Source organism: Myotis lucifugus, unplaced genomic scaffold, assembly GCF_000147115.1.
Source record: "Myotis lucifugus unplaced genomic scaffold, Myoluc2.0 scaffold_105, whole genome shotgun sequence".
In the NCBI taxonomy this organism is placed as follows: Eukaryota; Metazoa; Chordata; class Mammalia; order Chiroptera; family Vespertilionidae; genus Myotis; species Myotis lucifugus.
The window spans coordinates 3,458,653-3,486,538 of record NW_005871153.1 but is presented as its reverse complement, the minus strand read 5'-3'; the positions used below and the strand labels follow the sequence as shown (position 1 = coordinate 3,486,538).

The 27,886-nt window shown below is 55.1% G+C and overlaps 1 protein-coding gene across 1 annotated transcript in view; it reads right to left on the bottom strand.

Annotated features, from left to right (window-relative positions):
* Window positions 1–4,980: 4,980 nt before the first annotated feature.
* Window positions 4,981–27,886, bottom strand: part of ADCY5 (adenylate cyclase 5) — a 154,213-nt gene continuing 131,307 nt past the window's right edge. Inside the window, 9 exon segments of the mRNA XM_023757302.1 lie at window positions 4,981–7,296; window positions 8,903–9,027; window positions 11,511–11,715; window positions 12,609–12,872; window positions 17,329–17,461; window positions 18,495–18,524; window positions 20,510–20,685; window positions 23,439–23,603; window positions 23,979–24,095. Coding sequence (XP_023613070.1) covers window positions 7,168–7,296; window positions 8,903–9,027; window positions 11,511–11,715; window positions 12,609–12,872; window positions 17,329–17,461; window positions 18,495–18,524; window positions 20,510–20,685; window positions 23,439–23,603; window positions 23,979–24,095 — 1,344 coding nt within the window. The 3' untranslated portion in view covers window positions 4,981–7,167.

Below are 27,886 nucleotides of genomic sequence, written 5' to 3'. Positions count from 1 at the left end.
TTTCATTCGTGGTTTGGTGCGCATGCATGCGTGATCCCCTGCTCCCTCATGGGTTTTTTTAAGGGGGGAGAGGAGGGGGGCGGCGGCGCCCTGGTGTGGGATAGTCTCAGCACAATTAGAGGCTGTAGGAACTTTGAGAGAACAGGCTCCGCTCCCAAAGCGTTCCTGGAATCAGTACCCTTGCCTTACAAATGGTTCCTGGTGTTTCCTTGGCAACACACAGGCTTTCAGCCCAGCCTCACCCACGGCCCACATTTGCCCTTTCCTCCTGCAACCCAGAGCACAGCAGTGCAGGTGTCACCCCTCAGAAAGCACTTCCGGCTCCAGCTGACGGGACAGGAGGCATGCATCCCGCTTCCCGGGTGCTCCAGGCAGCCCCACCCCAGCTGGGCCTTGGCCCTGGGGCTCCTTGGTGCCCATGCTTTTCTCTGAGGCGCCTTGTCAAGGACCTGGTCTCAAGGACCTTTCATTTTAAATGCCTCCGGGGCCTAGGACTAGTAAGAATGCTTGTTAACACCTTCTCTGGGCCAGGGCTGAGTCCTCCTACATACTTCATCCTCATGGCAGCTGAGGCAGGAAGGGGCGGGGGCAACTCCCATGCTCACTTGGGGAAATACACATTCAAACCTGGGGTTCAGGTTTAAATAATACACCAGTTTTTCTGTGTCACAGAGACTTTCAGAAAGAAAACTGTGTTTCTGACAAGCACAGGGCTCTTACCGATACAGCCGCAGTGAGAACAAACAGCTGGCATGGAGGGGAGATGGCACTGTGTGTGCTGGGCTTGTTATCCCCACAGACAGCGTTTACAAAGGCCTTTCTACGTTGTAGGCGAAGCACCTGAGGCCTAGAGAAGTTAAGCAACGTGACCACAGCCACTGTCCTAGCCTGTGTGTGCACCCGGATGCCAGTCCAGATCCGTCTGCCTCAGAATTCCAGCTCTTAACCACCAGCTAGTACTGAGCTAGGAAATACGTTGAAACACTTAAGGAATATATGCTGAGATGCATGTAACCTGCGGTGTAGATGCGGTAGACCGAATAAAACCGTTTCTGAAGTTCCTGCATCTGTGGCAGGGACAGGACGATGGCTGCCAGGGGAAAGATGACCCTTCAGTGTGTCTAGAGTAGACTCTGGGGCAGGAGGTACACAGTTGTCTTTGTAGTAAAACCAGCTCACAAATGTACAATTCTCGGCAGGGTGTTAAAGCCCCACTGGGTTCATGGGTCAGAGGCATTTCCTTTTCCTAGCTGAAGTCCAGAATACATTGGTTCTCTGATAGGGAATAATCTCATGGGAATTCTGCTTGAAGTGGTCCAGTTATCAGAACGTTGAGCAAAAAGACGAAGGCATCCATTTGCTATATATCGAATAGTGGTTATGGGTTTGGAGCCAGACTCCCTGACCCCCCTTCTACCGGCTGTGACAGCAGTAACCTCTGCCTCAGCTTCCCCTTCTATAAAGGGGGTAATAATAGTGCCTTGGGCAAGGAGTTGTGAGAATTAAATGAGTCAATAAATATAAAGCACTTAGAACAGGATCTGGCACCGTGAGTGTTAGGACCGCATTTATCACCAGCCTGTGGTCTTTCTTGTTGGTGTTACTATTCCTTTCAAGGTAGCAAGGGTCATTTTAATTGCAAATGCCCCCAAGTACAATAAATCATCGCACAGAGCTGTTCAGAAATTGCCAGTTTAAGTGAGGATCCTGCTGAAATGTCTAGCAGGCAGGTGCCCTGGCAAGCTCCTGTGTGCACACCCCTGGGCAGGGCACCGGGGACACCAGAGAGAGAATGGGGTTGAGGGACTCATGCTGGCCGAGTGCCTGCTGTCTGTCAGGTGTTTTGCATGCGGACGGTTATGTGAGCTTAACAGAATCCAGCTGAGGAAAGGAAACAGGATTAAGTTATCTGGTGTCACCCAGCCTGGAAGTGATAAACTGCTTCAGGATCCGTCTCCCAAGCACTGGAGCGCTGTTGAATGGGGAGGGTGCCTCTGGGAACCTTGCCTTATCCAGTGTGGCTCCTTCGTCCTTTACTTTTTTTTTTTGTCCTTTACTTTTAACATTCCAACGTGATCTATGGGGTAGTCTTGGATGGCAACCATCCTAGTGCCCACCACTCTGCTAGGGCCCCCATGAGTGTGTGTGTGTGTGTGTGTGTGTGTGTGTGCGCGCGTGCTCGCGTGTGCATGTTTAGTCTGTGCATTATGGGAAGTCGGGTGGGGAAGGCAGTCAGCAGCCTTCAGTTCACAAATTGGAACTATGTGGATGCTGGGGATGTGAGAGCTCAGGCACTCTTAAAAAGCAGAAATGCAACATGGCTTTCAAAAAATTAATCTGAGGCAAAATGCACTCCTCCACCCTGCCCCCCAAAATCCCATGTAAACCAGGGAAGTGCCACTCTAGCTAACTGACAACGTCAAAGCAGAGAAGCAAATTTTGCAAAATTGGAAAATAGTGTAAGTTAAAATAACCAGAGATGCTGACAAACCAGAGATTTCTAGGCGGGTCTAAATTAGAAATTGGTTGTGGGGGAGGTGGGAGTGATGAGGTCCCTAATGGACTCCAGTGAGAATTCTTTAAATTCATGGGCTAATCACCAGCGATATGAAAGGGGCCTTGGGGATGAATATGTGCTCGCTGAGTGAGGGGGTAGCTCAGCTCCACTCATTAGAAACAGATGGGCGGGTGGGGGCTGGGGCTGGCACGCCAGTGCAGTCGGGATGCCTACTTTCCTGCTCATTATAGTCTTTCTCACACATCCCCTGTCTTTCGGGAACCCCTGCTTGCCCTGTGAGCCTGCATTGATCTCCACCAGCCCTGCCCTCCCCTAGGTCAGGGATCTTGCTGGGAAAGGACCCCTGGCCATGCTGCACGCAGCTGTGGCTACTGGCTTGGTGTCTGGAGGGCAGAGCCATTTCTGACTGGTCTGGAGGTGATCTTCCCACAGGTCACTCATGAACAATGCTTTCATTTCATTTGGCTCTAAAATCTTAAAATCCTAATCCGATGATTTGCGCTTTCGCCGTACATGTGGTCTGGCACTTGAAGATCAGGTAAATTGCTCAGGAATATTTGGAATCAGAGAAGCCAGAGGCGGAGGAGACCTTGGAGACCAGCGGCCTCTCCTGGCTTTGTTCCTGTGTCTGTCCTGAGTAGCAGTGACCCTGCGGGTGGGACGGAAAGACAAGAGGACAGCAAATGTCATATTTTTCCTCCCACGACCAAGAGGAAAGACACCACCAAAGGACTTTTCTGAAAATCGGCAAGTCTAAGAAAAGCTATAATACTATCGTAATTGGATCTCATTTCATCTAGTGTCACCTGGAGGAGTGGCGAATCCTCTTCTGCCAAGATCGTCAGCACCAGATGGGCACACGGGCTGGTGCCACGGCTTTCGTCCCCAGGGATCAGGGCAGCTGCAGGGCATGTACCTCCTGGGCCTCGGGGAAAGGCGAATGAGAAAGCGCATGTGGGGGCTCTTTATACCCTGGGAGGCTTACTCACATGGTGCAGGGTGGGGTGAGGGATGGTCATCTCTGGTCTGCCCTCCCCCCACCCCCTAGATAGCACCAGCCCTTCCACCTCTCCTGCGAGGCCTTTGCTGAGTGGCACTGGCCGGGGCCAGCATAGACCAGCCTTCTCAGTCCCTTCCTTCTGGAGGTGAGGGTACATCATGGCGTCTTCTCTAATTAACACTCTAGGTATGGATATGCTTTTGGAAAAAAGCACAGCTCTCTAAGGGAGAACAAGTGTGTTCTCTGGGATTCGCTCAGTGGAGAAGGGGATGGAAGGTCCTGAGTCCACACCTTTGTCGCCCGGTGTGCACATGCGTGTGGCTTCCTGGCGCCTGCCTGCTGGCTTGGGCTCCACTGCCCACAGCAGAGTGGGAGTTCTTCAGGAGTCGAAGTTCCCACGCAGACCAACCGGCCCCTGTAGTTTGGCCTCCCTGTAGTTTGGCTGGGCATGCTGGAAGTTACTTAGCATTTGGTCTCCTTTCGTAACTGCCCAAACCCAGCCTGAAAAGTGGAGTTAAACACAAGCTCAATACAATTACATCCTTCACCACGTACATCTGAAGTCCTGCCCATTCTCTGGAGCAGGAGGCTGCCTCCACCCAAGACTGCCACATCTCTGTCCCCACGTGGCCACTGTTGCAACGAAGCCCGTGATGTCTTCTTCCCTGGCCCCTTCATTCCCACTGTGTCCAACCTAACCGGAACGAGCCCCTCTGGTCTTCTTTTCTGAATCCTGCAGGTGATGGGTGCAGCGGGCAGGAGCTGCTGAAAGGGGCCCTTTCCCTTCCTCAGGTGGGGAGGGGGGAGAAGAGCTGGGCATGCTGGAAGTTACTTGCATGGGCTTAGCAGCCAGGCTTGCTTTGCTTTGAATGAACTGAGAGGTCTGTATGGTGCTCATCCCGGTGTCTGGCACCGAGTGCTCAGTGAGTGGTAGCCACCTGTTAGCTGTCCAGGTCAAACCAGTCCCCTCCCGCCTGCATCTCCTCCCTCCCGCCTGCTTTGGTGCTTTCAGTGATCTGCGTTCTCTCCTGTTCCAGCTTCCTTTCCCTTTGCATAGAGGCATGTTTGGCTCATGTTTTAAACATCCTCCCCTAGACCCTGGATCTTTGCTGACCCCATCCTCACTCCCTGTCCTCCTCACTCCTCTCCTTATTCAGCCTCCTGCCCCTCAGTCCAGGGAGCTGGCTCCTGCCAGAGCAGCAGTGGTCTCCGGACGGCCAGGCTGCCACAGGCCTGCGGTCTCTGCTGACGTCCTCCCCTCCGCCGCGTGCCGTCCCCCTCGCCGAGTGGGTCCCTGCCGCCCACAGTTCCCTCTCCAGCACCAGCCCAGGGCTGAGTGCACGGTTCTTCAGATGGGGACTCGGCCCAGCCCAAGCAGCAAATCAGACCGGGACACATTACCAGTGAAAGTGTTTAATAGTTAAATTACTCAAATAGACTTTTCAGTTTCCATGGGAAATCATAATTGTATCCGTTTTTGCAAGAGCAGGAGTAAAAAGAGTGCACACCCCTTAGAGGGAATAAAAAGCCAGCACTGCACATGGTAACCAGTCACTGGGGGGAGGGAGGGCGGAGGATGGGCCCCCACGAGGCTGGTGGGGGTCATGACAACAGGGGGAACATAGGAGGAACTCTGCACACACACACACACACACACACACACACACACACACACACACGTTACTCAGGTTGGAAGCAAAATGAAAATCCAGCACCCTGGCAGGTGCTGGGGTGGGGACTGGAGAACAAGACATGGAGAAGCCAGCCTGGCGAGGGCACGAGGCCGATACAGAACTCAGGGCGGACAGCAAAGGCGCGACAGACTCGGGCTGGCAGTTTTGGGTCCATAGCCTTGCTTCAGGGCTGTGTTCGGACAGGTGGGCGATGGGTGTGGGGGAGGCTGGCGCCAGTGTCCAGCCAGAGGTGGAGCGAGCAGGTGGGCATCAGAGTCACATCCCAGCAGCTGGCACCCCGCTGCCACCCCACCCCCTTCCAGCTTGTGTTGGAGGTGAGAATAGTTCTGCCCTGAGAAGCAATGAAAAGATCTGGGCACAGGCCCCAAGGATTCTGTTTGGAAATATCTCTGGTAGTATATCATTTTCCAAATGCCTCCTTCATAGGGTATAAAAATAGAAATTTTTTCTTGGTATATTGAACTGTCCCCTCCCCAAAAAACAAAAACCAGACAAACCAAACTTTCTGCTAACTTTGCTCTGTGGACTCTGAAGCTGGCTCTACCCTTTCCTTTGTCTGGTTTGCAGGTGGAGGGCAATGCCACCCCCCTTTCCCTGAACCTAAGGGCGCCACATTGTACCCCAAGTCTGAGGGACCATCTTCAGGAGAGGCACCTCGGCCAATCGAGAGAGGCAGGCAGGCTTCCTCGCCTCCACCTGGCTGAGCACCAGGGCCCGCCTGCAGGCAGCGGAGGGCTGAGGTCTCAGGGAGCGAGAGGGGAGAGCAGCTTTTTGTTTCCTTCTTATTCCATTTGCATTTCTCCCAGGGGCAGTGATCTGTGTGTGTTTGTGTGTCAGAGAGAGATGGGGTGATGTGTCCACGCATCTTCCTACTTAATCTTTAGAACATCTGGTAACCCAAAAGGACACGCTCCCTGCTCGGGTTGGACCTCGGAAAACCCAAAACTGCCAAATCCGAAGTGAGGAAAACAGGCGTCCTGTATGTGGCCAGTTCCACAGCACGGACACACATGCACGCGCACACCATGCACACTTGGACGTATGGACAGTACAAATGAGCACACACACGCCCCGCTGTGCAGCACAGCTGTGTTCTAATATAGAGAATTTACAAAATATAGAATTTGGTATATTTGTTAGATCTCCAAGGTTTTCAATAATACAAAATAAAAAATACAAAAAGACACGTTGGGACCCGGCCTCCCTCCCCAGCAGCGTCCCCGGTTGCCCGTGGGTCTCTCACACGTGGACAACTAGCAGAGGCTAAAGAAGGGCGCAGAAACAGGTTTTGTTTTATTTAATAAATATTTTCCTTTTCTCAGAACCGCCACTCCTGGCTTCGAGTCCTCTGGCCTCCCCCTCGCAGTTAGTTCTCTTCCCCGCGGAGGGGCATTGTCTGTGCGTGTGTGTGGGTGGAGGGGGGGCTGTGGTGAAGGCCACAGTCCTTCCAAAGCCAGCACTCCTGCCCGGCGGCTGCCTCCATGGGGCAGGGGCCAGGTCTGTCTGAAGTTTAAAGGCTCGTATAGAAAAGCAGACCCCTCAGGGCCCCTAGGCTCCCTCCAGCCAGAGTCGCTTGCCTTCCCACCCAGGCCTCTCCCTCAGCCCTGCCCTCGGCGCTGGGTGGCCATACACCGATCCACGCGCCAGGAGCTCCTCCACCCACGCAGCAGCAGCACCCGTGAGAAAACTCAAGATCCAGGTCGCGTCCAGCGGAGTCTTCTCCAGAGGGAGTCATCTTTGGTCAGCGTGGTGCTCGCAGGACGCAGGCACCCTGCCTGGGACAGAGGCTGCCGCCCGTCCACGAAGGCAGAAACTGCTTTTGGAATCAACGTGGAAAATCTCAAGGGCGCGGCCACCTGGGCGGGGGCGCGGGCTTCCACCGGCCCGCCCGGCAAACAAAGAAGCCGTTGCGTTTCTCCGGAGGCCAGCTGCCTGGCATCGTCAGCTGGAAGCTGCTAACTGAGCGGGGGCCCTCCGTTGAGGAAGTAGGTCATCATCTCGCCTTTGCCCTTGACCTTGACCACACCCCGGCACTCCAGCTGGTACGTGTTGGCAGCCAGCACCTGGTACATGTCCGTGGTGACCTGAGGAGGCAAAGGAGGAGGGAGGACAGGCCATCCACAACCGGAGCCGTGAATCTGCCCTCGGGCAGAGCTGCCTTTGACACAGAAGGGCGGGCGGGGGCATCTCCCTGGCCCTGGCTCTCGGGGACGGACACTGCTCGCCCAGGAAAGTGCCTCTCCATGCTGTACCAGCAGCGGCGAGCCTCCTGTGCCCTTGCAGTGCCGCTCAGCGTGGCCGTCGTCCACGTGAGAAGTGCAGAGGCTGAGTCGGTGGGAGGAACTCCCGACCCAACCACGCACCTGCCTGGGGCGTTTTCCAAGGTCTCCCTCCAGGACAGAGCAGAAGTGTTCTAGGTGACCCACAGGGAGAGTGAGGATGCTGACCTCACCTACCCTGTGAGTGAAGTACTATGATCTCAGGCTCAAAACATCTGAGTCACTGCCTGAGGATACACCGCTAGGCCGGGCAGGGCCGGGCTCAGTTCGTGGCGCACCTCCTATCTCTCCTTCAGCTTTTGGAACAAAGAGGAGAACTCACAGGTGGCTCCAGACATCACACTACCCTTGTGCAGGGGGAGGGGGAGGAGAGGGTGACGGGAGCAGCAGAGGACCAATGCCTCACAAGGTGATCCAAGAGCCATTTCTGAGAACGGCCAGCACGCCTCCGCCGGCCAGCAGCAACTCCCCAGCAAGTGTCCCAGCCCAGCCCAGCCACCAGGCCAGGGAAGACGGGGCTAGAAACCTCTGGGTGGGCTGCGGGGAGATGACCCTGCCGTGTCACCAAGTGTATTCGCCAATGGCGAGGCCCTATGCAAGTAGAGGTGCTGGATTATTGTGTGGTTGCTGACAGCATCGCTCATACCTGTCATGGGTGAGGTCAGGAGCTCTGCAAACACACGTTCCTCTCTCCTCATCTCCCCTCACGACCCCCAGTTCCCATCTGCTATCACTTCTCCCTTGGCACAGGGATGGAAGGAGAGGCCATTGACCAGGCCCCTCAGACAGCAGGCCGGGCTGAGCTGGCCAGGGCCGTGCTCAGAGCCAACCCCTGTGTTCAGAGTCCCCGCAGGAAAGAGACGTTAGGGGACATATGAGTGGTGTCAATGTGAGCAGAAGCCATAAAACAAGCTCCATTAACATTTGAGACAACGGAGGCCAGGGAAGCTAAGGGGCCTGCCCACAGCTCACAGAGAACTGGGGTATGAGAAGGTGGGGTGCAGGACTAGAGCCCAGTCCAGGCTTCTCTGCTGTCAGATTGAAGCAGAACGAATCAAGAAAGCCCTGAGAAAAACAAAGAAACACAGAGGAAGAGCGGAGGGCCTGGGAATCACAACCAGTGGCTTACAAAGGCTGTGGGAGGAGGAAATGTCTGGGTCCCTGGCCAGGCTATGCCCTCTCATTCCTTCTGTGGCAGCAGAGGGCTCTGCACAGGCCTGGGGATCTGTCCAAGGTGCTGAGAGCCTGAACCCAATCGTGTTCTCCAAGCTTCAAAGACATCAGTGCCAACCACCCAATCACTCTCAAATGAAATTCTGACTGGAAACTGTGGGTGGCCTGCCCCAAAGACCAAGCATCAGACAGCGGCCCCGATGTTGGGGTGGCGGGTGGTGGATGCTCCTGCACTCACCTGGATGCGGTCTGGCACACCGGTGCTGTCCATGCGGCTGGCCACGTTCACCGTATTGCCCCAGATGTCGTACTGAGGCTTGCGGGCCCCGATCACCCCAGCCACCACGGGGCCGATATTGAGCCCTGCAGGGGACAGAAGTCAGCACGCTCATCAGGACTCAGACCAGCGCTGGCCCTCACTCCCATTCCTCTCCCCGCGCCCGGCTTCTTCCTTGGACTCTCGGTCTGAAGATACCCAGGGTCCTCCAGCCCCAAGGCCGTGCTTAACCCTCTGCTCCTATCAAATGCCATAACTCAAGGTTACAGGAACCTGTTCACACACCCACTGCACCTGTGTCCTCACCACCCAGGCAATGCTCAGCTCCTGCATGGCCATCACCAGCACTGCCCTCTGCAAGGCTTCTAGTGACCTCGTGCGTCACCTAATCGCCTTTCCCTAATCGTCCCCCTCTCAGTGGCATTAGTAAGTTTTCACCTTCAGTTTAGACCAACATACCAGAACTTGCCCATTTCTTTGCCACCCGAGGTTCCCAGCTGCCTGCCCAGCTACTTGTCTACCTGTCACCCAGTCTCCAGTCCTGGCCCGAGGAAGGAGGGGAGGCAGCTTACAAAAATATAAATCAATGTAGGTGGAAAAGATGGGGTGCAAGGAAAATAAGAATAGCAATTTCACGAAACCGGGGGTGAAGTTAGCACAGAAATGCAGGCTGCACGTCAGGTGAGGCAGACCCCCCGCTGGCTCTGGTCTGGGCCTCCTAGCAACCAGTGCAAAGTGAGACCCTGGCCAAGTTCCCGGGTGCAGGGCCCCCGGCTACCACGGCCGTCCGTTCAGACAAAGCCCAGTCCCCACAAAATGTCTCCAAGGCCATCAATAATCACAATATTGATGGTTAGCAATCCAATATTTTGGTTTCATGTGCGAATTTTGAGGACTGAGATACCAGTATTTATGTTGGTGAATTAGTGTTCCTTTTTTAAAAAAAAAATCGAAATCTGAATCATTTATGGCTTGAGACATGCCAGGGAGTTGATCATGCATTAGAAGTCTGAAAAGTAGAAAGGTCTGCTCTTTCAGACACCATTCTTCACCCCACCACCCTCAAGAGGGGGAGGGCAGCAGGGGGCGTGGGGGGCTGGGTGGGAAAGGTGGAGGAATTGAGAAGTGCAGAAGGGTAGTTACAAAATAGTCATGGGGATGCAAAGTACAGCGCAGGGGATCTAGTCAATGATATTGTAATCACTGTGTATGGTGCCAGGTGGGTGCTTGAAATATCGGGGGGACCACTTTGTAAGGCCGATGGTTGCCTAACCACTGTGCTGTACACCTGAAACCAGTACAAAACAATTCTGAGTGTGAACTGTAATTGAAATAAAGAAAGAAGAAAGCAGAGGAGGGCAGCAACACTCAGCAAAGCAAAACCCCTACTGCCGAAACCACGCACACTGGCTGCCGGGATGTCCTTGGTGAGATATATGCTAAGAACAAAACGAGCTGCAGAAACACCTTGAACTTTATGGAGCAGCGCATCCAGAGCGGTAATCTGCAATCACCCAGCAGCTACAGGAGGTGGGGCCTGCCTGCCTGTGTCCATGTGCTTGAGTTTTCACTGTGCTATTCTGTCAGCTCTTCTGCAGAGCCGAGACTTGTCAGAGCACAAGGTTGGAGTAATAAAACAACAAAATTAAAGACCGAAAAAATTATATAGGGTTTGGTTCAAAGAGTTTCTGCACAGGGAGAATAGAGTCCTGACTGTGAAACAGACTCAGGGTCTCTCTCGGAACCCAATCTCTTCAGAGCCAGCTCCCACCCTGGGCACCACCCCGGCGTCTGCAAGCCCCTCGAAGCCACCCACCGCAGGCCGAGGCGGTGGGCAGAGGACCCCGGGGAGTCCCGACAGGCTCGCTGTTTCTCTGGCCGCTGATGCAGCTTAGAAAAGCTCTCCCGGCCCCGAGGAGCTGGTGCTCACACAGGAACCCCAGGGAACCCAGCAATAACCCTGCTGACCCGTTTTGTGTTTTAAGATGTTGAAATTATCATTTCATTGTCAATTTTACATGATTCCTTTCATGTTTAGTTTTTAAAATATTTCACTATGTTCATTTTGCTAACAGTTTTGTAGGACTGTTATGTTCAATGTTTTTATAAATTTGCAAATCAAATGACTTGTACTATGTTTGTTCATTTTGTATTTAAAATGGATGAGTACTTCATTTCACTGCTTTTCATTTGTACTGAGTGAATGTGGAACACTTTTAAATAAAATGCTGCTATTAAGCCAGTCTGACTTGAAATACATGGGGCTGCCATGCCCTGGGGCAGCACCCCTTTCGGGCAGGCCCACACTGGGTCCACCCAGCCCTTCCCAACGCGGGCGTGAGGCGGGCACTCAGAAAGAGGTGTCCTGGGCATGTCACCCGCAGAGCAGCATGCAGAGATGGCACCTCTAGGCTCCGGGAGGAGTGAGCTCTGGGTGATGGGTCCCACCCCACCCCCTTGGGCAGGGACACACTGTGATGCCAGCCTATGCTTGGGCCTGGGTCACTAATGCAGAATGGGGTGAGGGACAGGAGCCCCTCTGAGCCCTCAGCCCTCCCAGGCAGCTCACCAATCTTCATCTGGAAGTTGTTGAAGGAGTGCTCGTTGATGTACTTCATTTGGTCCATCAGCTTCATGGCGAAGTCGGCCAGAGCTTTGATGTGCGTCTTGCCCACCTTGTCGTAGGTGGAATCATTAAGGCCGGAGGCAGCCATGTAGGTGCTGCCGATGGTCTTGATCTTTTCCAGCTGCTTAAACCGATCCTCACTGATGATCTGAAGAAGGCCAAACCGGGTCACCCCCAAGTCCGGGGCACTGAGGTCACAGGGAAGTGCGGCAGCGTGGCCCCTGTGTCTCCCCAGTTCACACAGAGGGCCTGTCTCTAGCTCCAGCTCAGTGCCAGGCCCTGGAGCTCCCTGACAGAGCCAGGCCTCCTCCAGTGCTCACTCTGTAAGGGGACTGTGCCCATCTCGGCCGACTCCAGTCACCTCACTGCCCAGAAGTCCACGAGCTGTTTCCCACACTGCTGGCTCCAGCTCCCTCATCCCTCTCCTTTCTGAGCCCTGGATGGCACTGGGATTGTCCCTCACACTCACTGCATGGTGAGCTCCCAGAGTCGAGGCTGCCCCAATGGGCACAGTATCCTCAGTGCCTGGCACGTCCTAGCTCAACAAGGGTGTGATACAAATAACAAAATGGCTTTGTTTGTGCTGTCGATGTTCAGGGCCTTGCATCTTGTCCTGCCTCCTCCCTCAGCCTGGGAATTGCTCCTTCCTGAGACTCTCAAAGGCGGGGTCCCAGCCTGACACCATGTCCAGCCCTCAGTGGCATGAGAGGAAGGGTGGAGGATGGGAATAATTGTCAAGGCAGCTGGGCAGGGCCCCAGTGGGCAGCTCAGGTGCAAATTCAAACACCCTGGGCTGACACCAGCCCTGCCACTTACTGGCAGTGACCTTAGGCAAGACACGTCATGTCCGTGGGCCTCAGCTTCCTCACCTATGACATGATGATAGGGAGGGAATGTATGCAAGGTCCCTGGGACGGTGCCTGGGACACCACGGCCAGGGCTCCTGATGTCACCGGTCCTATCTGGTGAGGCGAGGGGGGCACCAGGTCTCCTAACTCCCTCCCCTCCAGGGACCCCAGTGCCCCTCGGCCCGCCCCGCACCTCATCGAAGTCGGCGATGATCTCGTTGAGCAGCCGCAGGCACTCGACACCCTCGTTGTTGGCCTCCAGCTCCACATAGAACTCGGAGAAGTTAGCGATGGAGGCAAACATGACGGCCACGCACTCGCACGACTGGTAGTAGAGCTCGTCGTTGCGCCGCTCCCGGGCCAGGAAGTGGGCGGCCACGTCCTTGGGCAGGATGTTGTGCAGCAGCCGCCGGTTGTAGGCCTGCAGCTCCTCCATCTCCTCCTTCTCCTCCGTGGCCTGCGACAGAGGACCGGCAGAGGGTGGGCCAAGCCATGCATGACTTAGAAAAAAAGAGTGTGAGCCCGGCCAGTGTGGCTCAATGGTTGAGCGTCAACCACATCCTGGGGACTCAGTGGCACTCCAGCCCAGCTGGTGGCAGGAATGTGACCCACGCCATTCCCAGAGAGCAGCTGGCCAGAGTGGCAGGCAGAGTGGAAGTGTAGGCTGGGGGCGGGGACACTGGGAACATGGCTTTGGATGGAATCAGAGGCCAAACCCCCAGGCCCTGGCCAGGTGCTTCTGCCATCTGGAGGACTCGGCCCAAGACATGCTGGGCAGCTGCCAACACAGCCAGATGCTTTTAGGGTCGGACTCTGGCCGGGCAGGAAGGCTCAGGGGTCAGTGCTGTGGGAGGAGGACAAGAGTGGGCTGTCCCCCGAGAACTGAGATCAGTGGTTCTGCCAGGAGGGGGCCTTGCGGATAAGGGCGTTCCTGGTGCAGGGGTTCAGAGAAGCTATAGACCCCAGGCCTCCCCACTTCCCTGTCAGCACCTACCCGCCCACCCTGACCATAGATCCAACAGCAAAATGGCTGCTGGGCGAGATGGGAGTGGGCCAACAGACTGTCCCCCACCCACCCCCAAAGACCTGCATTCAGGTATTTGACTATTGGTATTGATTTGATGTCCCCCTCCCCAAAGCCCCAGAGCAGGATGGGAGATGGAGGGACATGGAAGCTTCATGAGCCTGTAGGAGAGCTTCCAGGAAGAGAGGCTGACATGCCCGACCGGTGGACAATCACCCTCGCACGCACACATCTGTGCACAGGCCTTCTTAATTGTTTTCAAAATGGGAGAAGGGATACAGCCACTTCCCTTCCAACCTCCTCTCCCCGCTCCCTGCCATGTGCAGAGCCCTTGTGCCTGAGGAAGCAGGGGTCAGAGGATGGGCGCCCCAGGTGGCACGCCCAGCACACACACCACAGGTGGTGAAGAGGGGAGGGGCGTGGTGGGGCAGAGAGGGGGGCTGAAGGTGTTGGGAGGTTGGCTCCATGGAGCAAATGAGAAAATCTCTGCAAGACAATGGGCACCAGGTTTCTCACTAGCAGAGATGGTGTTTTTAAGCCTGGAGGAAGGCAGGCTAGGAAGAAGCCTGAGGTGTTGCACTAGAAATGGTATAAGCTCATGGTTTTAAATACCAACAGAGAGATCCTGGGGCAGTATTCATATGTCCATACGTACTTTTATTTAGATGTTCATATACACTAACATGTATTTCCTCGCTTTGTCCACAGAGAGGACCTAGAACACTGAGCACACTGAGCCCCCGATCTTGGTTTCTAAGTACCATTCTCCACGCCAGAGAACTGGGGCCTCTGAAGAAATCACTGACAGCTGGGCTGGAGCAGGGAAAGTAGGTGATGAGCCTGAGACATCGGCTTGTGCCAGGAAGTCGGCAAATGCTCCAAGAGTGATGGAGACATGTCAAAACTTAAAGTAATGAGAGGAGCAGAGTAAAGCCCACTGAATGGGATAGGAAGCCATGAGTCCGTGCTGATACAGATAAATGAGTGACTAAGTGAGCGGGGAGGAGGCTCTTCCTGATAGCAGGATGCCGGTTCACAATGTGGGAGGAAGGACGGACGCGTGTCATCACGGCCAGGCAGGCAGGAGGCGAGATGGATGCTGAGACTGGTGGGTGGAGGTTTGCTGAGGATCAGAATATTGGTGTACTATCAGAATCTTTCCACAAAGCGCTAACTGAATGCAAAAGAGAAGACGGCGTTCTGACAGTGGAGAAATCCGGCAGTCGCCCACTGAGTGGTGATCAGGGTTAACGTCACCAGGGAGGGGACAGGTCAGCCCAGTGGAATCCCCAGTGTGATGCACTGAGAAGGAGCAGCGTCATTTCCATGATTTTCCTCCAAGAAGGTGTGACCTGAGACTGGACATGGGAAATGTCAACATCTGAGGGTCACAGCACACGGATCTCTTTAAGACTGGCAAGGACTGGGAGGCCAGGAAAGACTGAGAAGACATGAACTAAATGCAAAGAATCCTGGGTTAGAACTGGGACCACTGCCCTGGCCAAGGTGACTCAGTGGTTGGAGCATCATCCAGTGCACCAAAGGTCTGGTCAGGGCCTGTGTGTGGAGGAACTGATTGATGTTTCTTTCTCTCTCTCTCTCTCTCTCTCTCTCTCTCTCTCCCTCCCTCCCTCCCTCTTCCTCTTCCTCTTCCTTCCTTGTAGGGCACGGCTATAGGGTTAAGCCTCAGACTGACCTGTTGGCAAAGTCACAAACAAGTCCTAGCTTAGAGGGCACAGTCCTCTTAGCATAATTAGGCTTGACCTTATGACGCTCCTTAGATCTTATCTGGGAAGCTAATGGGCTGAGGGAGGTGCAGCAAGTGCTGCCAAAACAAGTGAAACTCACAAGAACAGTGTAACTATGGTAACCACTACCTTGTTTACCTCTGACTTTAAAATAAAGGCTCAGCTTGCCTCTGGATCTCTCTCTGTGGCCTCAGCCAGGCACAGGAAGATCCACCTAGAATAAAGAGAGAACCTGGCTATGCTGATCATCTGAACGCTGTCTCCGTGTCCTTCATTCTTCTCCGACTCTGTCCATATGTACCTTTGGGAACCCCTGGACCGCTGGGGCTGGACCCTGGCACTTCCTCTTTCTATGGATTCAATGATGGATGTATCCTCATTAGGAAAAAAAATTAAAAGAACTGGGACCCCTGGCAAAATTCAAATGGGCTTTGTGGGTGGGATGAAGCTGCTCCAGTGTTGATTTCCTGACTGGGAGGTCGGGTGGGGTGACGATGGATGTCCTTGCTTTTTGAAGGTGGACATCAGAAAATTTGGGGGTGATGGGGCATCATGTTAGAAGGGTGGGGCAATTGAGCAAATGCAGAAAAAATGGTTAGGGAATCTGATGAAGGGACTGTGGAGTTCTCTATGCTGTTCTTGCAACTTTTCTGTAGGTTTTTAATTATTTTTTAAAACTTACTCCCCCCAAAAAGATAAAAAGGGTGGGGGGAGCATAGCTGTGGGGCCAGAGGAGGTCAGGGAGAATAAGTGGAATCAACCTGTGTCTGCTTGTGTCTCTCCTGTGTGGAGGGAAACATTAATGACATGTGTCTCTGGGGCTGCAGATGCGCTGAGGGGTGATTGAGAACAGCCTGGTCCCCAAACCTCCCCAGACGCTCAGCACTGCTGCGGGGCTGGGCTGCAGTCCAGGGCTGAGGGAATGGGGACCGGGCATGAGGGTGGGCCTCAGACCAGGGGCCCGTGGAGGCCCCCCGCCCTCTCTGCAGCACAGAAGAGCCAGTGCAGCCTTATCCCTGAGGTCCCCCCCACCCAGGGCTTCTGAGGGCCATTCCCATGCAACACTTGCTCCCCCAACTTCAGGGTGTCCCCACTGGAGACCTCAGTGGAAACCTCACCCAGACCTCACGCAAAACACCCAGCAGCAGGGCAACCAGGTACCCCATCTTCCCTCAGCACCCAGTGAAATGCCAGGGCTCCTGCCCCGGCAGGAAGACTTCAATCTCAACGTTAATGAGGACGGAGGCCTAACCAGTTGCAGATGAGCTGGAGAAGTGGTCGGGACATAGGAGCCAGGCCAGGGGAGACAAAGAGACCGAGCTATGCCCTGTCCTGCAAGAGCTGGGCCGGAATAACAGGACGGAGGCCACCTGCACACACCAGGCTTGTGCACTGTGAGTGCGCTTGGGCGCCCTCTCCTGGCCCTTTGCAGGCGGTCTGCCAGGTAACCAGAGCCGCTGCCTGCACCTGGAGCGCCCTGTGAGGCCCAGCAGCGTCCCCTCCCGCAGGTGGGCCCCTCAGGGTGCAGGGCACGAAGCCTGGAGGCAGGACACTGGTGGACTTCAGCCCCACTTGGGCACCCAGCACCCACTGCTGCCCCTTTCTGAGACACCTTTCACCAGAGCCAGGGCACAGCCACTTGGCTAAGCTTCCTGTCCATGGTCTTTGATGCCCCTCCCATTCAACCCCCTGGAGAATCTTCAGGCTCAGTTCTGGTCACATTAAGCCCTCTTCCTTCTGCACCCGGCCAGGCTCCTGCACTAAGGCCTCCGGGACGCAGGGCTGCGTGCCCCTACTCTCCTGCCACTCTTCTCACCCACCCTCCTTGCTGCTCCCACCACAGACTTGTTCTGTCGACACGACTCTAAATGCTCACAGTATTTGTGACAAGAGCAAATCTCCTGGGCCCGTCCAAGCCCAGCACTGGCCAGAGTGGGTTTGGCTGGAATAAGCTCTGGGGTTTTGCCTCCTGGCCCCAGAGAGCAGGGAGCAGACCTGCTGGGACGTGGGGTGCTGGTCTGCTGGGACAAGGCCTGAGCAGGACACCTGGTCAGTGCAGCACCAAGACCCAGCCGAGCCCCGGTGATGGGCTGCTCACTCACAAAGTGCCCCACCCCAGTTCTAGCCCCAGGGCCACCCACCTGCAGTTTCCAGAGGAAGTCGAGGCGGGCGGTGGACTCCACCTGCTGGGCGTGCAGGTACAGGGCCAGCACGAAGACTGAGATGATGATGGGCGTCACCACCTTCAGCGCCACCTTGGTCGCGTGCTCAGGGCTGCAGGCAGGAGGTAGAAGCCCTGGCACCTCATGGCAGGCTCCGGGGCCCCTCAGGCCTTTCGTCTTCCTCCCACTGTGTGGCCTCCCTTTCCTCACCTCCTGCTCAAACGTGGCCTGAGGTGTGCCTCTGCCAGCCTTCCTGATGGAAGCCCATCCCAGCCCCGCCCACGCCTGCAGCTCAGCGGCCATGACTGCTCTGTGGCCTCCCAACTCATGACCCCCCTGGGGACCTTCCCCCTGGTCACGTCCGAGGGTGAAGGAGGCCCTTGGGAAAGGCTACGTGTACATCTCAGGTCTCTTAGTGGACAAGACAGGCTGTGGGCGCAGTAACAAGGGAGCAAGGCAGGCCACACGGACCGTCTCTGGGCAGCCTTGGGCAAGTTTCTTAACCTCTCTGAACCTTAGTCTCCTAATCTGTAAGGTGGAGTAACAATGCCCACATTTCAAACTTGTGATAAAAATTAAAAATGTTATATACAAATCCTTTGTACCTAACAGTAGGAACTCCAAAAGTGCTAATTACTATCTAATTATATTTCTGTTAACATTAAAAAGAACACTCTTAATAAAAGCAGCTATCCCAAACCCTGCTCCCTGTGCCAGCAAAGAGCTCAAATCTCAAATGCAGCCCGATGCAGGGCTTAACCCCACACCGGGGGGCGGAGGGGGCACTGGTTCCTGTCCTTCTAGGCCTGAGGGTGGACACATGCTCCTGGGGAAGAGCCTGAGGCTGAACGCTTTAAGGTGAAGCCTGTGGAATGGCCTGTAGGACCCAAGGCCCCGGCCCGAGTCTATAGATCACCTTGGGGTGGTGGGATCATAAAAAGGGGGGCATCTACCCAATGAGACCCCCTTGATACGAGGGAGAGGAGGGTCCACCTGCCACAAAGCCCTCTCCCACCTGGGCCCCTCTGCCTTCTCTGCTGGCCCCGCTGCTCTGTGCGAAGGGAGGGAGAGGCCCTCTCTGAGAACTCAGAGAGAGAGAGAGAGAGAGAGAGAGAGAGAGAGAGAGAGAGAGAACATCAACTCACCACTGGGAGGTCCCGTTGTTGTTGAAGTCTCTGTGAACAGAAGTGGGAGGGCTGCTCAGGGCCACTCGGCAGCTCAGTGCCTGCTGTATCCCCCACCCTGCTGTGTCCCCACCTTGAACTGCCCCCCACCCTGCTGTTTCTCCCCACCCTGCTGTATCCCCCGACCCTGCTGTATCCCTCCACCCTGCTGTTCCCCCACCCTGTTGTGTCCTCCATCCTGCTCTGATCCCCACTCTGCTGTTCCCCAACCCTGCTCTGCCCCCCACTCTGCTGTCCCCCCACCCTGCTATGTCCCCCACCCTGCTCTGCTCCCACTTTGCTGTGTCCACCCTGCTGTGCCCCCACCTTGCTCTGACCCCCGTGTCCAATATTGCTACTCCCACTGCTAGTGCTCCTTCGCCCCCACCCCAGCACCCCTCCTGATCCAGGGAAGCTCTCAGGATGGGAGGAAAAAGCCCAGTACCACCTAGCATCTGGGTGCCATGACCACACACTACCCAGCCTTTACCTGGGACCCTGGGGACCCAGACATATCCACCTCTCCCAGCCCAGCCCTTTGCACCATCCAGGATGTTTGCCACTGTCCACATGGGGCTACTGAGCTTAAAGGAGTACTGAGTGCAAGTGTGTGGCTGCTGCATGTGGCCTAGCTAATACAGCTACTAGGAAATTCTGAATTACATCTGTGGTTTGCATTATTCATCTATTGGACAGTGATGCCCGAGAGCCAAGTCAGGGTCTCCCAGCCCAGAAATGACCTCCATTCTCTGCTGCTACTTCAGCAGGAGGAGAGGAGAGAAGAGGGGAAGGGAGGGGAGGCTAGGAGAGGCTAGGGGTGGGGGAGGAGCAGGTAGGACAGAAGAGGCAAAGTTCCCACTCCCACCTGACCCATGGGTAGAAAGGCCCAGACCACCTTCCTCTCCTCCTCTCTGGGCTGCGGCCGGCCCTGCTCCCAACGCTGCAAGGTCTCCCTGTCATCTGCCCACAGCCCCACGCAGCCACCAGAAGCTCTTCCTTGAATCTGACTTAGGTCCTTCGTTACACCTTCGTTTTCCAGGTGATACTCTCTTCACAAGGAGTGCCGGTACCTCACTGCCAGCTCGGCGCCTACAACACGGCAGGCCGAGTGCATCCTTGGGGATTAATGGCCCTTCCTCTGGTTCAGAGAGCACAGTCTGCCACGTTTCCTCAGCGGACAGACCTGCCACTCACATTCTTCGTGCTTCCTGAGTGCGTGTTGGGCGGGGGGATGTGTCCTGCATATCATACTACACTTTACGTACATTTTACCACTGTGGGCATTATTGTTCCCACTTTACTGGGAGAAATAATGAGGCTCGGGGAAAATAGCCACATGTGTATCTGAGGCTGAGACTGAAACTCAACTTGACCCAAAGCTAGATAGAGGTCTTGCCCCTCAGTAACCTGACATCTGCCGCTCTATGGCCAGGCTGACGGCCAGCTAGAGAGCCTGTGGCCCTGCGTCCCATACACCCCCTCCCCCGGACTGTGGGACTTCACCACTCGCCATCACAGGCAGGAGCCTCTGAGCCGGGCACAAACCACCCAACGTCCCTGGCAGCGTGGCCTACTTGGTGGGGTTGCTGAGGATGGAAAGTGGTCATGTATGTCCAAGGGCCTGGCGCCAGGTGGGACGCAGGGTCCATGAACACAGAGGCCCTTCCTCTGCTCCCCAAGACCTTGCTAGCCAGCCCTGTGACCTCAACCCCTGGGCACAGGGTGCACAGGCAGTCGGAGTGAAAACAGCTCCTCAGAGGCTGCCCTGGAAACGTCAGGGACAATTATCTGAGGCCCAAGGGCAGGGCTGAGTAGGAAACTGGAGGGAACAGTGGGGTCAGCCACCCCGAGGCCGCTGTGCCACTGGGAAAGGGAGAAACTAGATGGTCAGAGCCACAGGACACTCCCCCGCCCCCAGCCCAGGGCCCAGCCTCCTGCTCTTCCCACCTTTCTGCAATGCCCAGACCCAGTGGGGGCCTGAGGAGGGTGCCACCTACATGGCATTGGCGGTGACCAGAAGGTCGGCATTGTCAAAGAGCGTCACACCGGGCACCTCGACGACGAGCACGTATATGAGCTCGATGGCCAGCATAAGCACCAGCTTCCCAATGCAGCTGATTTGCAGGAACACGGAGCAGGCCAGCAGGCTAAGCAGCACGCTGTAGGTGAAGTACTAGGGAGAGAAAGCAGCAGGCCTCAGCGGCCAGGCCCCGCCCCTCAGGCCCCGCCCCCTCCGGGCCCTGCACTCCAGCATCCATCCAGCCTGAGCCCGCCTCAGTGAAGCCTCGCCTGGGGATATTTCTGCTGATGCAAACCTGTGGTGTGATGTGAAGGGCCCTGATGAGGAACCAGGAGATGGGGCTCCCTCCAGGCTGGGTTTGACCAGCACTGTCAGAAGGGCCCATGGTTAGAGCACGGCTCCAGGCTCAGGCCGACTGGACTTACATCCTGATACACTATGCACTGTTTGTGTGACTTGGGCCATGTACTCAACCTCTCTAAACCTCAGTTTCCCTGTTTGCAAAATCCCCTATCTCATGGGCACACGGTGACGATGACCCGAGATGAGGTGATTTGGGGCAGTGCCCTGCACCCCCAATAACTGTGGGGATCACAGGCCCAAAACTCTCGATTTGCAGCTTTAAATCCAAAGCTCTAAAAACTGAACATGTTTTCCTAACTGATGTGGTGGCAACCTGACCCACCTGATGTGCCGTTAACTCTCATCTTTATCCTGCTTCCTGTGACTATCCATACATTTTGCTGCAGAAAAATTACCATGTTTCACTATCAGCTGCTGCGCACACTGCACTGGGGGTGTGAGGTAACCTCTTAAAATCTGAAGAGTTCGGAAGTCCAAAATATATCCGCCCTGGCAGGCTTCAGACCAGGGGCGGTGGCCCTGTACGATTTACTCTGGGGGAGTGTCTTCTGGCCTCTGAGCCTCAGTTTCTCAGACAACCGAGGGGCTGACTCAGGTAGACTCAGAGGCCCCTTCTGCTCTGCCATCCCCAGTGCTAATCCCAGACATGCCAGCATCTATTATTTTGTTCTTGCTTTCAAATTTAGCAGCATTATTTCTGAGTCAGACACTGGGACTCGCTATTCACTGCCTCTGCCTTGGCTGGAGGCCAAAAGGCGGTGGCTGGCAGTGAGGTTGCCCCCAGGTTGGACTTCCTGACTCCGCAGGTCTTCGGGAACCCCGAGAGGGGCTGCAGAGGACCCCTGTGATTGAAAGGGGCGGGACCAGCCTCAAGTCACCACCAGGAACAGGGGCAGAGGAAGGAGCAGGGAGGCAGACCCAGTTAATTCAGCCCAACGATAATTAAGCCCGTCCTTGGGAGATGGGGAGGGGGCACCAAGCGCAGCCTGGATTGCCACTGGGACCCAGAGCCCACACAACCAGGAGGCTAAGGCTTAATGCTGGGCTGCCCAAGGGCCTCAGGGTTTGTGACTCAGAACAGCCATGTGGGGTGGGTCAGCCCTGGAGCATGTAGCCAGCGGGGATAAACAGGCTGAAACTGGTGGGGCTGGTGAGGACCGAAGACTGACAGCTGGACCGCCCATCTCCAGAAAACGGGGAGCTAGAACAGGCTCTGCCCTGCCCTCTCCCCCACTCCTCCGCTTCTTCCCTGGAGCGACACCAAGGGACAAGTGCGAGACCAGAAACAGCTTCTGCTTCTCAGCAAATAGCCCTCAGGCAGCAGCTCCGTGGGCTCTTGTCCAGATGTGAGAAGGAACAGAGGCGGGAGTGCGAGGCCTAGGCCTGCCCCCCCCCCCCAGGTGCCTGAGGAGCGTGGCCGCCCAGGGAGAGGGAGCCCTTGGCCTGGGCCCCGGGACAGGAGGAGGGGAAGCGCTGGTCTAGGGAGCATCGCGGAGTCCGGCTCCTCACTGAGTTTCCCTTGCCCTGTCTGTGCCGCAAGGCAGACCAGGCTCCCTCCCAGGGACGGGGGAGAGGCCACTGTGGCCGCCCAGGGGTCCGCACTGCAGTTCTGGGCCCTTGTGAGTTGAATGAATGCTTGGACCCTCTCCCCAGGAAAAGGCAGAACTGCCATCATCTTACAGGCTTCATGTGAAATGGGAACTGAGGTGTGGGGATCACCCAGTACATGGAGGGGGTGCCCTGCGTTGGAAACCTGGCCTGCTGCTCCCTGGCAAACTGCTCCCCAAGAAAACGCAGTGAGGTGACTGGAGCAGCTCACGGACCACAGGCATTTAACGCACGCTGCTTCCTAGGGTTCTCAGAGCCATTGTTAAACCCAGTAAGCTACAGGTACACCATTTCTTCTCCGGGTGACGGAAATGTTCTAAAATCAGACCATGATGATGGCTGCACAAGTGTGTGACTATGCTAAGAGCTACTGAACTGTACACTTTGAAGGGGTGACTTTCTTGTGCCGCTGCTCTCTGACCCACAGCAGGGGCTTGGCCGGGTTCTCCAGAGGCAGCCTTGGGTCCTGCCCAAGCCGAGGGTCCAGAAACAGCTCCACCCCCGGGCTCAGAGCACGAGCTCGAGAGCCAGACAAGCTGGGCAGGAGCCTGGCTCTGCCTCTTACGACCTGTGTGACCTTGAGCAAGTTACGTAAGCTGTCTGTGCCTCGGTTCATTTGCATAGAGGAGGTAATAACCGCATCTGTGTCACAGGGTTGCTGTGAAGATAGTAAGTGTCTGTAACGCACTCGGCACAGTGCCTCGCAGTGGTGAGTGCTGTGTGAGCAGGGCTGTGCTATTGCTGGTGTTACTGTTGCGTTGAGGAGGTTGGCCTCCTTCACTGGTGTCTGGCACGTGGAGTGAGAGAGATCGAGGGAATGAGGTCACTGAAAGGGCAGTGACCTTGAAGCCCCTGACTGTCCCTCAGAGCAGCCCTTGGCAGAGAGGGGGTGGGGCGGGAGGCTCTCCATCTGCACCCGCCCCTCTGGGCCGTACCTCGGGGAAGTTGCAGTTGGGCCAGGGGCTGCTGCAGAAGCCCTGCTCGTCCCCCAGGCTGTAGTTGACGGCGGACTCCACCACATGGCACGCGTTGACCTGGCTGGTGCTGACGTTGTGTTCATCTGCCAGGCAGCCGAACAGGTCCTGGGAGTTGCACATGAACTGGGGGCGGGGAGGAGAGTCAGCGGGGAGCCAGGCCAGGGCGGGCCATCCCCACAGGGCAGTGGGCTCCTGTTCACTCTCCGTCTTGGGTGCAGCCTGATCCCGACCCGGGACAGGAGAGGAGCCTGGAAGAGGCTGAGGACCTGGCAGTGCCTGCGCCCACGGCGGGGCTCCCACACACCCCCTGGGGACTTCCAGAGACCGGGAGCGGCTTTAGGAGTTAACCTGATCCCAGACCTGAGGTGGGACCCAAAGAAGACTTCCTGGGAGGGAGAACTCCAGGGTCTGGGGGAGACTCTCCTCCCAGCCCATGCTCGAGGGGTGCAGGGCTCCCCCGGTTTCACCCAATGGGGCTGGAGAGGTGGAACCACCCACCATGTTGACAAAAGCCGACAGGAACACCAGGGTGATGGTGAACACCCCGACCAGGGTGCTGTTCATCTTAGACCGCACGATCTTCCTGGAGAGGGTCTGCAGGGGGCCTGGGAAGAGCTGGGTGGGGGGGAGGAGAGAGAAAGAGAGACAGAACAGAATTCAGTGGGCACGCCACAAACCGCCATAGAACCAGATCTCCCGTCACCTCTGTCTCTGGCCAGCTGACGCAGGCCTGAGACGCACTCCGGTGTGTGAGCCTCCTGCCTGGCACTGCTTCCGGGCCCACAGCCTAGGTTGTGCAGCTGGCCAGGGCGGGTCTACCGGGACCTTACAGGTGAGAGAAGCAGGACGGAAGGAAGAAGGAAAGATGCTATCTTGACTCCAACAGGGAAGCAGAGGGAAAAGCACTGGTACCCACTGTGAATTCTGGGAGTTACAAACAGGGAGGGACAGTAGGTGGCAGCTGAGGAGTCACGGAGGGTCAGAAGGATCCTCAGAAGAAAGAGATGAGGTCCGGCGTGTGGAGGAAGGGGGAGAGCTGGTGAGAAGGGGCAGAGCAGCCTGTGAGCAGGAGGGTGGGCCACGGACCAGTGAGCTCAGGGAGCCTTTTTCAGCAGGACGCTCATGGATCTGCCATTTTCCTCGCCCAACCCTCCCCGTATTCCCTTCAACTAGACAAACTGTACGTCCACTAAAAGACCCACAGTGGTTTTGGTAATTTCGGGCCCCAGTAAGTCTGACACAGTCGGCCTTGTCCACCATGTCCTCCGCATCTCCCAACCGGCATAGACTAAGAAGAAGCCGGCAGACCAGGGGGGATGGAAACTGCCCAAGAGCCCATCAGTTTGATGAAGGGATCAACAAATGTGATACAGCCACACAAAGGAATATTATTTGGCCATAAAAAGGAATAAAGGGCTGTTACATGATGGTATGGCATGGATGAACCTTCAAAATACGATGCTAAGTAAATGAGACCAATTTCAAAAGGCCACATACCGTATGATTACATTTATACAAAACTAGAGGCCTGGTGCTTGACATTTGTGCACTCGGGGCGGGGGGTGGGGGAGAGTCCCTCAGCCCGGCCTGCACCCATTCACAGTCCAGGAGCCCTCAGGGGAGATGTCTGACTGCAGGGAGTGGGCTTATGCCACAGTTGGACATCCTTAGCGCTGCCACGGAGGCAGGAGAGGCTCCTACCACCGCTGCTGTGCTCGCCAGCCATCAGCCTGGCTTGTGGCTGAGCGGCGCTCCCCCTGTGGGAGTGCACTGACCACCAGGGGGCAGCTCTTGTGTTGAGCATTTGCCCCCTGGTGGTCAGTGCGCATCATAGCGTCGTTCCGACATTTGGTCGATTTGCATATTAGCCGTTTATTATATAGGATGTCCAGGACAGGCCAATTCACAGAGACAGAAAGTAGATTAGAGGTGGCCGTGGCCGTGGCAAGCAGGGGACGTGCAGTGACTGCTGACAGGTGTGGGGTTTCTTTGGGGGGTGATGACAATGTTCTGGCATTAGATAGTGATGATAGTTGCACAACTTTATGAATATACCAGAAACTACTAAATTACAATTCCAGCCACCTTTATAAAGTGGATTTTATGGTATGTGAATTGTATCTCAATAAAGCATTTAGTAAAAATCCTGCCCGGCCTCTGACTAGCTGTCTGGTCCTGGGGAAGTGGGGAAGGGCTCTGAGCCTCAGTTTCCTCGTCAGTAAGTAGGGAATATCTTCAAGGTGGCTAAGAAGACCCAAGGAAATGATGCATTGGAAAGTGCTGTGTAAGCTGTTAAATTCAATAGAAAATTTAGTTAATATTTGCATTCTAAAGAGCTATGTTGCCAGTAAAAATGAAGGTCCTTGTTTCCTATTAAAGGAATTTTGGGTTTCACAGCTGGGGGAAGCAGTTTGGCACTGGCATCAGGATCTCACTCTGAAATGATGTGACAGATGGTTTCTAATCTTTGCCTGATTCAAAGTTTGCCATTCCATCCCCACCCCCACCCATGTTGCTTAAATTGTTTTAGTTCTGATCACCCTATCCATCAACTGAAGGGTTTCCTTCATTATTCTGCAATCACCAAGGATCAGAGCAGGATATGCCCATGGGCTGCCTAGTCAAGGGGGACCAGGAGCCCCACAGGGGCCACCCAGAGGCTAGGAGAAGAACTGCAGGCTTAAAAAGAAATCCAATCCAGAATATCATTCTAACATCTAATGAATGATTGATTCTTAGTGCACTGGCTTGCTACAGGCCAACATCCCTTGTCACCCTTTCAAAAGATCCACTCTTGACTTTAAAACCTCAGCCAGAACCCAGGAATTGCTGCTTTTTGAAATCTGCAAAAGATGTGCCATCCTGCCCTGGTTTATAGAGTACCTCATCTCCTGTAATTGAAAAGTTCATCAACATGTTGAGCCTAAATCCCACCTTTTCTAATAACCACAGCGTGGATGACAAAACTTCACATGGCTCAGAGTCCCTCGCGGGCTGCAGGCAGACCCGGGAGGGCATTTTTACGGCAGGACATTGTGTCTGTGCAAACTAGCTGCTCAATGCTCGCTCCCAATCAGAGCTCAGAGAAAGGATCAATGAAAGAAATCCCAAACCAGTACATTCCCAGTCTAATGAACTCGAATCAATATAATATAAATACGGGAGCGGGGACATAATTAATAAGCCCTGCTGGGTGAGGGACAGCTTTGATCCTGGCCACTCTGAAAGTCTCCCGGCACATCGATAACTTCCCTGGCGCCTGGTTCCCGTCTGTGACGTCGAGCCAGATTGCAGAGATGGAAGAAGGTGATGAAATCTGATGGCAGAAAGTTTAAGAAAACAGCTTTTTTTTTTTCAAAGAGCTAATACAAAAGCAGAAAAGTCTTTTACGAGATGAAAACTTTGGAGGCAAAAGAAGGCAGGCAGAAGCTGACCAGGCGTCACACCGCTGCTGTCATCTCTGGCTTCTCAGGGGTCAGCTGGGCATATTAACAAAGGCAGTGTCCTGGAGGGGAAGGCCTGTGGGCTCTGAAGAACCACCTGGATTTAAATCCCAGCTGTACTGCCTCTGAGTTCCAGGAACTGGGAAAGCAGCCTTATTAACCGCTCTGAACCTATTTTCTTCACCGGCCAAGTCGATGCAATAAAAACCACCTAGAGCAGCGGTTCTCAACCTGTGGGTCGCAACCCCTTTGGGGGTCGAACGACCCTTTCACAGGGGTCGCCTAAGACCATCGGAAAACACATATATCATTACATATTGTTTTTGTGATTAATCACTATGCTTTAATTATGTTCAATTTGTAACAATGAAAATACATCCTGCATATCAGATATTTACATTATGGTTCATAACAGTAGCAAAATTACAGTTATGAAGTAGCAACGAAAATAATTTTATGGTTGGGGGTCACCACAACATGAGGAACTGTATTAAAGGGCCGCGGCATTAGGAAGGTCGAGAACCACTGCCCTAGAGGCTCAGGAAGCACAGCTCATGGCACAGCTGGGATCTGGACCGAGACTTCCTGACTCAAACGTCGGTGAACACGTGTCTGCCAACATCCTCTCCCTAACAGACAGAAGGTGGCCCTGAGCATGGTGGTGGGAAGGTGAGTGCGGGAATCCTGAGGACAGAAGATACTTAAGAGGGGAGGGGTAGAGTCGTAAGACCCTGTGTTAGACACTGTGGGCAGCAGCCAGGTGGAGGGTGGAGAGGACAGCCAGCCGGGTGAGACTTAGCCTCCTTCAGGCTGTGGGGAGAGGAGAGACTGTGGAGACTGTACCGAGCAGACAGAGCCTAAAAGCTCAGACATCCAAGTGCCAGGGGTCGGTAGGATGCAAACTAAGAGGGAACCAGCGGCCTGGAGGATGATGGAGATAGACACACATGCATGCACGTGTGC